The sequence below is a fragment of the Notechis scutatus genome, chromosome 1 (genome assembly GCF_049901735.1).
Source record: "Notechis scutatus isolate UNSWTSFEM ecotype Mainland chromosome 1, rNotScu1.2, whole genome shotgun sequence".
In the NCBI taxonomy this organism is placed as follows: Eukaryota; Metazoa; Chordata; class Lepidosauria; order Squamata; family Elapidae; genus Notechis; species Notechis scutatus.
In genome coordinates, this window is record NC_142009.1 from 259007840 (window position 1) to 259022164 (window position 14325).

Consider the following 14325-nt stretch of genomic DNA (forward strand, 5'->3'; position numbering starts at 1 on the left):
AGTTATGTACACTGCTCAAAAAAATAAAGGGAACACAAAAATAAGACATCCTAGATCTGAATGAATGAAATATTCTTATTAAATACTTTGTTAATTACATAGCTGAATGTGCTGACAACAAAACCACACAAAAATTATCAATGGAAATCAAATTTAGCAACCCGTGGAGGTCTGGATTTTGAGTTACACTCAAAATTAAAGTGGACAACAACACTACAGGCTGATCCAACTTTGATGTAATGTCCTTAAAAAAAGTCAAAATGAGGCTCAGTAGTGTGTGTTGCCTCCACATACCTGTATGACCTCCCTACAATGCCTGGGCATGCTCCTGATGAGGTGGCAGATGGTCTCCTGATGGATCTCCTCCCACACCTGAACTAAAGCATCCCCCAACTCATGGACAGTCTGTGGTGCAACGTGGCGTTGGTGGATGGAGCGAGACATGATGTCCCAGATGTGCTCAATTGGATTCAGGTTTGGGGAATGGGTGGGCCAGTCCATAGCATCAATGCCTTCGTCTTGCAGGAACTGCTGACACACTCCAGCCACATGAGGTCTAGCATTGTCTCGCATTAGGAGGAACTCAGGGCCAACCGCACAGCATATGGTCTCATAAGGGGTCTGAGGATCTCATCTCGGTACCTAATGGCAGTCAGGCTACCTTTGGCGAGCACATGGAGGGCTGTGCGGCCCCCTAAAGAAATGCCACCCCACACCATTACTGACCCACTGCCAAACCGGTCATGCTGGAGGATGTTGCAGGCAGCAGAACGTTCTCCACGGCGTTTCCAGACCCTGTCACGTCTGTCACATGTGCTCAGTGTGAAGCTGCTTTCATCTGTGAAGAGCACAGGGCGCCAGTGGCGAATTTGCCAATCTTGGTGTTCTCTGGCAAATGCCAAACCTCCTGCATGGTGTTGGGCTGTAAGCACAACTCCCACCTGTGGACGTCGGGCCCCCATACCACCCTCATGGAGTCTGTTTCTGACCGTTTGAGCAGCCACATGCACATTTGTGGCCCGCTGGAGGTCATTTTGCAGGGCTTCCTCCTGTCCCTCCTTGCACAAAGGCGGAGGTAGCGGTCCTGATGCTGGGTTGTTGCCCTCCTACAGCCTCCTCCACGTCTCCTGATGTACTGGCCTGTCTCCTGGTAGCACCTCCATGCTCTGGACACTACGCTGACAGACACAGCAAACCTTCTTGCCACAGCTCACATTGATGTGCCATCCTGGATGAACTGGACTACCTGAGCCACTTGTGTGGGTTGTAGACTCCGTCTCATGCTACCACTAGAGTGACAGCACCGCCAGCATTCAAAAGTGACCAAACCATCAGCCAGAAAGCATAGGAACTGAGAAGTGGTCTGTGGTCACCACCTGCAGAGCACTCCTTTATTGCTAACTGCCTATACTTTCCACCTGTTGTCTATTCCATTTGCACAACAGCATGTGAAATTGATTGTCAATCGGTGTTGGTAGCTAAGTGGACAGTTTGATTTCACAGAAGTGTGATTGACTTGGAGTTACATAGTGTTGTTTAAGTGTTCCCTTTGTTTTTTTGAGCAGTGCATAATAAAATTAATGAAAGAAGAAAGATTATATAGGGCAGTAGCGAAGCAACTATCTTAATGTACGTTGCTGATTTTCTTAGGCATGAACTTCTTGAAGAAGCTCGGAGGCAGGGTCTGCCTTTTGCTCAGTGGGATGGTCCCACGGTGGTTGTCTGGTTAGAGGTAAGAAATGTTTTTAGTTCAACATAATAATGCTTTAATTTGCAACTTTTAAGTAATTATGAACCTTTTTGTAATTTTTTTTTTATTTTTCAGTTGTGGGTTGGGATGCCAGCTTGGTATGTGGCTGCTTGCCGTGCAAATGTGAAAAGTGGTGCTATAATGTCAGCCTTATCTGATACTGAAATACAGCGTGAAATTGGAATCAGTAATCCTTTACATAGGTTAAAACTGAGACTGGCCATACAAGAAATTATGTCACTAACAAGTCCTTCGGCTCCTCCTACATCAAGAACGGTAAGAAAACTTGGACAATGACAAAGAGATTGATGAGAAAATCAGACTTCCTACTCATTCACGTTTGTTATGGGCATAAGCTATTCTCTTGAATAAGAGGATGCTCTTGGGAGTAAAAAATAGAGTTGTGAGAATTAAGCAAATGACAAGAAATAAACTGCTTAAATAAGTCTGTAATAACTTCTTAAGCTGCTTACTATTTAAAAGCTGACATACAATTTCTCTGGTGAGCAAGGACATTGAAGTACTTTGAAAGTGAAGTAGCAGACAGTCCGACTTAATTCTAAAGAAGGAATTGCAATATTGTCTTATTATAATGTTTACAATATATTGCAGGGAAGAGAAATTTGTTTTAAAAACATGACAATACAACAAAAGAATGAAGCTTATTTTTGGCTACTGAGACCAACCAGTGGTTATTGGCCTTAGCTTTAAATCTGTACTGACCTAAATCCAGAAGAGACTGGATCCAGTAGATCCATTGTATTTTTTCTGTCATGTATTGACCTTCTTTGCACAAATCTGTTCTTGAGGATCAGTAGGCTTTCTATAGTGATGCAGGATGAGATATGCAGGACAGAAAAAAGTGAAAGGAATTTAACAGCCTTTCTTAGGAAATTAAAAGTTATTAGGAAATTAAAAGTTCTACTGTATAGTGCAATATTAATGCAATATCAGGGGCATTCAATGGTATAGATCAGCGGTTGCCAACCAGTGGGCCGTGAGAAAATTTTGGTGGGCCGCAGAGAAATCTCGCTCCCAGAGCACCCCCCCAAAGCAATTAATCCAGGCTGTGCAGAAACACAAGGCTGCTCAGCCCACATGGCCCGTGGGAACCCTCCCCTCCCACTCACTCCTTACCCAGAAACTTGTCTGCTAAGTTGCTATTTTTCCTTTTTCCAACCATCTGTTCTGCTGTGCCGGGAGATTTAGATTAGCTAGGAAGCAGGACATGGTTGTATTTCTTGCTTTCTAGCTAAGCACAGCCAAAACCTCCCTTAGGACTGAAGTTTTGCTTGCAAGCAAATTCAGTGCAGACTCACGGCAAACAAATTTGAGAGACTGAGATAGCCAATGGCAGATAGATCACTGAATGATTCTGTGAACAACTCAATCTGCCTGCTTTGCCTGATTTTGGATAAAAGTTGCTCTTTTTTTGTAAAAAATTCAATATTTATATAAATATTTATAATATTTACATACAAGCCATGCCCAGCCAGTCACATGACCACCAAATCTCACCCATAAATTAGGCCACGCCAACAGAACCAGTTAGTGGTCCCTGGAATCTAAAATTATGAGTTTGGTGGTCCCTGAGGTCCAAAAGGTTGGCGACCCCTGGTATAGAATGTGAAGGATGTGTGTTTTTGTTTTATTTTTTAATGTGTAACGTACACTGAAGGTGGCATTTAATTTTGTTGTACAAGGTGCAATAACAATAAAGTAAACATAGTGGATAAGCCAAAATAACTTAGATGCCAAATATTTTACATATGGGTACTTTGATAAAGCAAATAGTACTACAGTTCTATCCAAGTAATATTCTAGTAAGCAAGGGCCATCATTAGTAAATTTCAATTAGATACATTTCATAGTGCATTTAATATATTTTGTCCAATACATTTTAATTTCATGTTATTTGTAATGATCACTGTGTGACTAGCATCAGCAAATTCAATGGGAACTAGATGAAATCTGTAATGTGGATATGCATCCAGATCTGAATTGGAATGTATTCTGGCTGCGTATATGCATCTCCCTCCTAGCAATTAAGGCTAGCATAGCTTTCCATGATTTTATTTCTTCCAAAACTGTTGGATTACAATTTCCCCATTTCCCAGCTAACTAGCATTGCTAATAGTTAGACTGACTGGATATTTTGCAAACTGTAATTTAAAAACATTTGAATGACAGAATTTCAGGTAACTGTTCCTCTTATGAAAATAACTGTGGATAAAGACTGATTTGAAAGAAAAATGGGAGACAATCAATTAAAGAATAATTGGATCTTAAAAGCCAATTTCTCAGTTCCCTGGAGTGATTAATATAAAATGCCAAATAATGTTTTGTTGGTACATAATTAAATCTTGAACTTGCATGTTGTACTTACTTTCTGATTTGTAATAAAATATGTACCCTTTGTGTTCTACTAGTAAAATGTGGTTTGTACTTGTTCTTAAATCCAGGATTTTTTGTTTTGAAAATGACTTGCAATCCTAGTCTAGAGAACAAGTGCAATTCACAATTTTGTTGTTAGAGTATTACCATAAACTAGAAAATGTGGGATGAATGTGCACAAGAGGACCTGTTAAAGTACTGTATATTATTTTTCCGGATGAGAAAGTAGATGTTTATGGCAAATAACCTAAAATCAACTGAAGCACTCTCCAAAATCTAATTGAAGTACTCAGTGTAAATATCATGTCTGGAAATCATAATGTAGCAATTTTATTTATTACAATTGTATTTAAATATAGTTTTCTATGTAATGGAGATAAATATATTATCTGTGGGGCTTGCTTTTCACATGAGCTTATACTTAATAGTCTTGAAACTTGCTTTTGCCCATGCCTGCTCCTTAAACACACCTGTTGCTTATATATTCTGCAACCTTTCCTTTGTTACTGCTTTCCTTTCATTGGATGTGATTGGTTCATTATGGGGTCATTTTAGACTACAGGAAATGTCTGGGTAACGCATGAAGAAATGGAAAATCTTACATCTACACCACAAACGGTTAGTTGTGGAAGTGCTCCTACTTCTTGATTGCTTGAATCATGTACATCTGGAAAAATAGAAATATTAATATAACTAGATTCTTAATTATGATTGATTTTAATAACTAACCCACTTATCAGCCATGCTGTAAAATGTTTTTCCACCAAGATCATTGTGTAGGTGAGGGGAGAATAGATCATTTGCCTGTGTATATTTCAAAGAAGATCAATGCATTAATTTTGTATGAGATGCCACTACTTAAAATTTTCCTTGAGTTTTTATATAGAGGCTACTTCTTGTGTGGAAAAATAAAGCAGTATGTGGTATATCAGTTTTCCTGAATATATAAATATAGTAAGAGAGATGTATATATGCACAATTTTAGATGCATGCTTCTTCTATCTTGAAATAGCATGTTGCTTTTTTCACTGTTGAAATATGACTACAATCCAGAAAAATAATTTTACACTCAAAAATACTTACTGTTTGGGGATAGATAACTACACTTAGGAAAACATGTAGTGATAAAATGTCTATTGAGAATAATTTTATATGGATTTACACGGTTATTTAGTTCTTTTGCGCCCTGGATTGTGGTCATTACCTTCAGTTTACTTACATTACTAAATTTATAAATACTAACATCTGTATGTCCTTTTACTTTTTCTAATTACCTAACGTCAGGAAGATGAGGAAGGAAGCTGGGCTCAGGTTGGAGACTTTTCTTTTACATGTTTAAACTTTAGCTCAAATTTATTAAATCATAAAATCCAATTTTCAGTGTCTATATATTTAACAGAAACACATCAATCAGTTTTTCTTCAGAATAATTCTTATTTAAATATTCATAATTTGAATTATTTGAATAATTTTTGAAATATTAAAAGACTTTAGAAATTGACATTTATTTATTTATTAAATTTGTTTGTTGCCCATCTCGCTGCAAGGTAACTCTGCTTGGCTTACTGTATTAAAAACAATAAATTTAAATGTTTAAATATATATGTAAATTTTTATCGCTTTATTGTTTAACGCTGTAAGCTACCCAGATTGGCCTCGCAGTGAAACATTTTATCTTTCAGATGTTCAATTGATAGGTGTTGATTTTTTTTAAACAAAATCTGCAAAAGTTATAAAATTGAATTGAATTGTAAGCTGCCCAGAGGCATTGATTGAGATGGGTGGCTATAGAAATTAAATAAATAAATCAACATGTATTCTTAAGACTGGGGGTTGAGATTATATTAATAGTTAGAACTTCCAGAATCAGAAGATGTTAGGCTTCTTTTAACAATAGCTTCCACTTATTTATTAATAGTAAGTACATGCGAATGGTCCTGTAGTGTTTACTGTGGTAAATATATTAAATGTGAAAAACTAATGTAAATTTCTAGGTAGGAATGGATGCATATTAGAGAATTACTCCTGTTTGATATGATCTCAGAGGATATGGATGGAGATTACATATATTCATCTCCAGTAGTGGAATTCAACTGGTTTGCACCACTTCGGCCAAACCAGTTGTTAAATTGTTGGCTGGCCCCTCCCCACCCCTTCCAGGAGTCCCCCCGCGCCTCGTTTTGGCTCCCAGGTAAGTGCAGGGAAGCCCACTAAGCCCAAAACGGGGCACGGGGGGATGCGACGTGGAGCCCCCATGGTCCCTTTTTGCTGCAGGGAGGCCTACTAGGTCCAAAACGGAGGGTGGGGGGCGGTGCCCTCCCCAGGCACCCCATTTTTGCTCCCAGAGAGGTGCAGGAGGCCAAGTGCTGTCTGTCACACCTCCTGGCCCATGCATACCATGGCCATGCCCACCCAGCCGGTCATTAGGGCAGAGAACCAGTTGTTAAATTATTTGAATCTCACCACTGTTCATCTCCCATGTATACTTCACCTGTTTTTTAGTGAGCACTAGATAATAAAAATAGTGTGAAGTAGATTTAAATTTTAAGGTATGCGTTTTACCATGAATGAAACTTCCTGTGTTGACTTTTGGTAAATGCAGCAAAACACTTTTGCAAATATTTTTGATCTGTTGAAGCTTCTATGTCAGTGGTTCCCAACCTTTTTTTCGCCCCGCACCCCTAAAGAAATTTCACTCGAACCTCACACCCCCTGAAATAAATAATAAATAAAAATGCCAACATATAGCCGATATCCTATTATTTACCTGGACTTTTCTCGCACCCCCTGGAATATCGTCTCGCACCCCAGGTTGGGAACCCCTGTTCTAGGTGAACAGAGGAGAAGCAGTCTTTTTCAGTTTTTCCCTCCAATCCCATGTATCATCTAAAAATATGGGGAAGCTATAAGGAATTAAAAACTAGAACATTTAACATCTTCTATTCTGTCAAGAAAACAAGACTGCTTAGATAAATTCCTATCAGTAGAGAAAAATGCTGGATTCAGTCCCCGATTTATATGTAAAAGCTCCTTTTTTTCAAATAACCCTTTGCTGTATTTTTTGTAGACTTTAGCCTATGGGGATATGAACCACGAATGGATTGGCAATGAATGGCTTCCTAGTTTGGGACTTCCTCAGTATCGCAGTTATTTTATGGAATGTCTTGTTGATGCTAGAATGTTGGATCATTTAACTAAAAAAGATCTTCGTGGTCAACTTAAAATGGTAGACAGTTTTCACAGGTAAATATATTTAAAATAGTAATTAGTAATAAACATTTCAATTGCAGTGCTTAATCTCTGTCTTTTTAAAACATTTTTAAAGAAATAGTTTCCAGTGTGGCATTATGTGTCTCCGAAGATTAAATTATGACCGGAAAGAACTTGAAAGAAGAAGAGAAGGAAGCCTGGATGAAATTAAAGGTAGGCTTTTGCTTCTCTGGCTTTGATACTGTTAATAATTTATTAAATGTTCAACTTAAGGTCCGAACCAGTTTACGATAGAGTTAAGACGCTGCACTAGAGAACAGGAGGCTGAATTCTAATCTTCTCTTGGATATAGAAACTGGTTGAGTGACCCTAGACTAGCCTTGTCTTAGTACCCAACTCACAGGATGGTTGTTATGGGGATAGCACTATGCATGCCACCCTGAGTCATTTTTAAAAAAAGAATAGTAAATAAATGTGATAAATGTAATAAATAATACAGTAATTTTAATCCAGTTGTTTTCCATTGACTAAAAGACTGCATAGTTGTAAATATTCTCAAAGATGCTTTTTAGGTTTTATGAAGGATTAACATAAGATGCCTAGCTTTTTCTTATTGATCTTACATTCAATTTTTTAACCAAGCAATAGCATTATATAATTTCGTTCTTCTTAAGGTGTTTATATTAAGCAGATTGAGAAACTATAAAGTAATTCAGGCTTATTAATATAATAGTATAATACATCCTGTACAATGAAGCTTGTCTTCCTCAACACTATGGCAGTTTTCAGAAAGCTTTTTATGGAGCAATCAGTGCAGCTCAGGTGTAGAGCCAGAAGTGCAAATTAGTATGTCCATGGAGTTCCTATCTTTTAAATATCCTTGCCTTCGCTTATGCTTTATTTAGTGGCTTCATTCATATAGTCTACAGAGCTATAATAATAGTCCACAAAAGCTGGCTTCACACATTATGCTAAGCTCAAACAAGGCTTAGCATGGCTGATGAACCATGATCTAATATATGTAAAATGAGCATAAGATGAACCCTTTAAAAATTTAGTGTACAAAAATTGTATTAGCAGTACTGTAGTGCAGTTAATAAAACTTGGAGAATGTATCAGTTATTACTCTTTGTCATCTATTGTTAAAATACTGGTAAAACATTAAAATAACTATGATGTACTAACACCAAAACATTTAAGTGAATTCATTCCTTAAGTACTTTCACTCCTATTTGAATTACAAATTGTGGTTAATACGAAAATATTCCGTCAAATATATTGTATACCTTATGAGCACAAAGTCCAAATATGTAAAACTATTTTTTCTGAACTTTGATATTCAGTACAACAATAATCCACCTATCATTCAGCCATTTTCTCCTCCACCCGCACCCCCGTAAATATTGGACTTTTATTCAGATTATTGGTAAAACCTATTAAGATTGTTCCACTGGAAGAAAGACAAGAACTAGTTTTGTCATCTCTTCCCTCTAACTCCATGTGCTTCTGCAGATTTGCTTTGGGGGTTTAGGAAAGTTTCTGCAATAGTGTGGGAGGTACCAGAAGGGGAAATCAATGAAGGCAGCTGGAGATTCTACTGAATCTTGTATCATTGAATAGTATAGAAATCTGAATTCATCATTTAATCTTTGCCAAGTACACATGATCAATTATTTTATGACTTAAATATTTATTTTTCCTCACATAGATGTCCTTGTTTGGAGCAATGACAGGATGATTCACTGGGTGGTGTCAATTGGCCTTAAAGAATATGCAAATAACCTTATAGAAAGTGGAGTTCATGGTGCACTTCTGGCCTTAGATGAAACTTTTGATCACAATGCATTAGCTCTTTCTTTACAAATACCTACTCAGAATACACAGGTAATTATAATAGCATCACTTGGTGGGGTATGTTTCTATTCATAAGGCACGTTTGGAACTTTGTAAGATTTATATATGAGAATTTTTAAAAATTAACTATTTAAAGAAAGCTTCATACTAAAAACTGACATGTCTGAACTTTGCTTTTGTTACTGTGTTTTATCTGAGAGCTGTGACAATCAGAAAGCAAAGCAGATTCACTGGTGGTAATAGCTTTAATCCTAGTTGTAAATATGTAAATAGTTGTAAATCAACAGACATTTTGGTTATCATGGTCAATACCTGTTCAATGCAGGAATCCCAACTAAATAATCTATTTCAGGGGTGTCAAACTCACATCATCAAGGCGGTGTCACATGATGTATCGGGACTTTCTCCCCCTTCACTAAAGTGGGCATGGCCAGCAAATGACATATCCGGCCTATGGGCCGGGAGTTTGACAGCCCTGATCTAGTTAGATGGCTGGTTAGTTTCTGTTTCTATCCAATGAAGGGAAGCTTATAACTTTTGGCTAATTGGTTGTACTTGCCAAAAGTAATTGTTAGGTGTTTTTCCAGTCTGCAATTTAAACCCATTATTCTGAGTTTGGCATTCTAAATAGAGAGAAAACTAATCTTGACTTTTTATATGACATTCTTTGAAGTATTTGAAGAATGATGCAAATCCAGGAAAATACTATTTTGTTTGGACAATATTTAAATTATATAAATTTTGTAAATTAAATTCTCAAAGTGTAACAGCTCAAATGTTTGAAATATTTTTAAGTTTTGTAATTGTTTTTAATTTAGGCTCGTGCTGTCTTGGAGAGAGAATTTAATAATCTTCTTGTGATGGGTACGGAGAGAAAGTTTGAAGAGGTAAGTTTAATATTATGAGTCTATCCAGCCTATTATTATTTATATGGGCAGCCAAAATAATCTGCGTCAAATCTTTCTTTACAGAAAATTTTTAAACCATGTGACACCACATTCACTGCAGAAAGATATACTACCAGTAATAAGGTTTCATATAACTAATGGTCCATCATTGTTCTTTCTGCTATTATGGCGCCAAGAAGGTTTTATGTACTTCTTCACTACAAGTTCAGTATTAATTTATCTTCAAGATTTTTCATTGTTCTGTTTCTATAAATGCACTCAAATTTTCATTTCATTAGCTATAATCAAGCAGATTCTAATTCTGAGCAGATTTTTTTTAGAGAAAAGAGGCAGCAGTAGTTCCTCAAGATTTCATACTGTATATCTCATGCTTTTTTACTAAATACCAATTGATCAAAATCTGGGGTCATGCTGTGGATTCAGCCATAAAACCTATCAGTCCTATAATATTCTAAGAAAGTGAGGTCACTGGGGAAAAATAGTCACACAAGTGGTATAAAATAAAAATGGATATGAAGATCCAAGTAAAATTCTTCTTCAAGCTTTATCTGTGACAATCCTGGTAGCAAAATTTACTTTGCATTTTTTTTACCACCCTAATGTCCACACCTTCCTCAGTTTAGCTATTTATAAGTTGAGGAATCTAAGTAGAATTTTAAATAATTGCAGTAACCAGTTTTGCAGATAAAATCAATCACAACATCAATATTGTTGATCCCATAATTTTTAAAAGCAGCAGATGCAGAACATTTCATTATCCCTTTTATGAGAATGTAAGTGCTGGTATACCCACAGAGATCAAGTTTGGTAGCAAAAACCAGAAAACTGATTTACCATATAATCTGGTAATTCTATTTTTGGTTACTGTTTATGAGACTAGATAAGAAAAAATGGTTCACTTTAAGTACTAAGATATATGGCAATGAATTATTATCTTTATAAAAAGAAAGAGGAATATTATTAGGATTAAAAAAAATCCTGATCATAAATTCTTGTAAAAAGGCCAATAAGATGTAAATGTACATTTCAAGGATACAGCAACAGTATCTGTCATAATCATCTGTAATGTATTACAAGTACAGGAATTTTGTGGTGTCTTGTTCATTTTCTAATATGATTTTTTTCATCCTGCTTGTTAATTTGACAGGATGATGATAAAAGCTTTAGACGTGCACCTTCATGGAGAAAGAAGTTTAGACCAAAGGACATAAGGGGTTTAGCTGCTGGATCAGCAGAGACCCTCCCTGCAAATTTTAGAGTTACCACTTCAATGTCTTCACCTTCTATGCAACCAAAGAAGATGCAGATTGATGGTAAAATAATTATTAATTATTTAAGCATGCTATCTATTTCTGAATTAATTTGTAAGTGAAGTGAAAAGCATTTGTTTTGTGTAGAAAACTCACTTTGCATGACTTACTGGATTGCTTTAATTTCTCAGTGAATGATTGTGGTATTTGTATTTTGTGCTCTGTTAGTATTAATAATTGGCTATCCATATATTCTGTTTAATGAAATCTATCATTTAAAAATACTTTTTACAAAAGAAAAAGTAAAAAAAAATGGAAATGTTTATCAGCTTACTGCAGAATTAAGATAACTTCAATGTATCTTTTCAGGGAAGTGCTAAAATACAATTTGATATTTATTTATTGAAAGTATTTATAGTCCATCATTATTCAAAATACCCTGTGTCATTTATTAAAGCTAGTATAATATGGTACAGGCAGTCCTTGACTTATAACCCTGTTGGCACTGGAATTTTGATCGCTAAGTGATGTGGTTGTGAAGATAGTGATCACATGATCAGATCCAATTTTACAATCATTTTATCATTAAGTGAATCCCTGTGGTCATTAAGCAAATCACAGAATTAAGTGAATTCAGCTTCGCCAATTGATTTTGAAGCTGGCTGGGTAGGTCACGTGATCCCAAGATACTGCAACAGTTGTAAATGTGATCTGGTTGTGAAGCACCAAATTGTGATCACATGACCGCGGAGGTGGTATGACAGTCATAATTTTGTGGATGGATTGTCACTCACTTTTTCCAGGTCCATCATAACTCTGAACAATCATTAAATTTTCCTAAATTTAATGTACAAAGAATACATTATTACATTAAAAAGGAGTAATTTTTTTTAAAAAAATATTATTACTGGCATGGCCATCTGTGGACACTATGTCTTCAATGAGGGAGTAAAAAGCAAGGTCATTTGATACTGAAAGGTAGATATCAGTGTCCAGAGGTAGGATGGTTCAACTGGGAGCCATGGCAGAGAAAAGCCCTTCTAGCACAACACTCTTTTCACATCTTTGAGATGCCAAGGATTTGGACAGGTACATAGTCCTTCAGGTATCAGAGTCTAAATTACGAAGGGCCTCAATCAACATTACAGCAACCTCGAACTCCAATCAGCAAAGTAAAAGTACTCAGTGCAATTCTTGTAAGACCAGTATTATATGGCTTCTGGATAAGAGCCTTGTTATACTGCAGTCTGCACTAACTGCAGCTTCTGAATTATATACAAGGACAGACCAACAGAGAGCAGATTGTAATAATGCAAATCCTAGCATTCAACAGCATGTTAAAATGTTATTTTAAAATTCTGATCTATAGTTTTCCCCTTAGTGATAGCACTATTTTGTTCATCTTTATTTTACTTTTTTTTTTTTTTGCTTTTTGATTCCTATTTTGATTATTTGCAATTGTTTCCATTTTTCTCCCAAGTACCTGAAGTCATTCAGCCCCAGATAAAAAAGTTTTACTTTTTAGTCAATCATTAATTTTTAAAGAGTGAAAACTTCAAAATATATTTAATTATTTTCTATAGCTCCTGATGTCCAGAGCAAAGCATTAAAAAAGATTATATACACACATTGACACTGTTCTCAAGTTCAAGTATTCTAATACTAAAGAAATCAAAGAATTCTGAAGACAAAAAGTCTGTATGAAATAAAAATGATTAGTAAATGATTTAAAACCTGTAATACACATCACCTTATTCAATGTGTTGTTAACATCCTAGAGACTGCTTTTTTTAGGCAGTGATTAAATGTTTATTGGTTGATGAGGGGCTACAAAATGTGTCTGGTAATTTGGACTTTTAAGTACCTGTCTCCAGGTTTTGTCTGCTAGAATCAGAATTGTAAGCTTTATTTTTTACATATAAAATATTTTATATATAAAAATAAATACTATACGATAGACTGTATACTATATTTATTTGTAAAAATGCATTAGCATTTATTTAGAGAATACTGACAAAAGATAAAATAATAGATTGGCCTCTTGCCTCTTAACAATGTGATGGTTCTCCTTCTCTGAATGTTGTTAAAAAGCTACTGCATATAGGGACTTAAATAATTGTCTTGTACTACAACTACAAGATTTCACACAGGAGTCTTTCCCAGCCTGAAGATTTCCAGGATCATACTCAGAACCATATGTTCTTCCTTTAAACTGTAGCTCTTTACACTGTGATGAGAAACTTAAGTTATTTTTAGCCTGTTCAGATGAATGGTGTGTAACTCAGTCAATAAAACTCATTTAATCATGCATTCAGTATGTTCAAAACATACCTGCTATATTATGAAGTGGTTTCAAATATATACTGAAGCTTGGAAAAGCAAAAACATAACCAGGAATGCTTCATTCTGTGTAGTTAACTTTTTGTGAGTTTCTTGTGTAACACTAACCGCATGCTATATTCTGCATGTCTTCTTGATTGTTGTTGAAATAGGCAATGTATCAGCAACACAAAGATTGGATTCTGCTACAATAAGAACTTATTCATGTTAAAGACTCATTGGTAAGTAACAGTGACACACTCATGAGCAATATGTATTTATTGTATTCAAAGTTTTACTCCAGAGATTGTGGCATATTGAAGATTAGAATACAAGAAATTCATTGTGTAATATTCAGAGTTATGAATTTATAAATCAGTTTGCAGATTACATGAACCAGTAATCCTGACATAGAATCATAAGATTGTAAGGGACCTTGGCAGTCCATCCCACAAAAATGGCGGTCCAATCTTTTCTCAAAAACCAGTGCTAGAGACTCATGACTAAGGAGGCAAGCCGTTCCATAGCTTAATAGCTCTCACAGTCGGGAAATGCCTCCTTATTTAAAGTTTGAATCTCTCTCTCTCAAGTTTTCACCCTCCTTGGTTCTTGCCTTACTCTCTGGTGCTCCAGAGAATAA

At 36.0% G+C, this 14325-nt stretch overlaps 1 protein-coding gene across 9 annotated transcripts in view; it reads left to right on the plus strand.

Moving 5' to 3' along the window:
• The window catches only part of PPFIA1 (PPFI scaffold protein A1), a 54192-nt gene extending 40216 nt beyond the window's left edge, over positions 1 to 13976 (plus strand). Inside the window, exons 21-30 of one of the 9 annotated variants that reach the window (XM_087951148.1) lie at positions 1651 to 1732; positions 1826 to 2026; positions 4700 to 4762; positions 5429 to 5455; positions 7212 to 7387; positions 7470 to 7567; positions 9063 to 9238; positions 10027 to 10095; positions 11264 to 11429; positions 13859 to 13976. In XM_087951148.1, the coding sequence (XP_087807274.1) occupies positions 1651 to 1732; positions 1826 to 2026; positions 4700 to 4762; positions 5429 to 5455; positions 7212 to 7387; positions 7470 to 7567; positions 9063 to 9238; positions 10027 to 10095; positions 11264 to 11429; positions 13859 to 13917 (1117 nt within the window). In that variant the 3' untranslated portion in view covers positions 13918 to 13976. Of the gene's footprint in view, positions 1 to 1650; positions 1733 to 1825; positions 2027 to 4699; positions 4763 to 5428; positions 5456 to 7211; positions 7388 to 7469; positions 7568 to 9062; positions 9239 to 10026; positions 10096 to 10179; positions 10348 to 11263; positions 11430 to 13858 lie in introns of those variants that run through there. The other 8 variants (XM_026664733.2, XM_087951149.1, XM_087951151.1 and 5 more) reach the window with 8 other exon arrangements.
• The last annotated feature ends 349 nt before the right edge of the window (positions 13977 to 14325 follow it).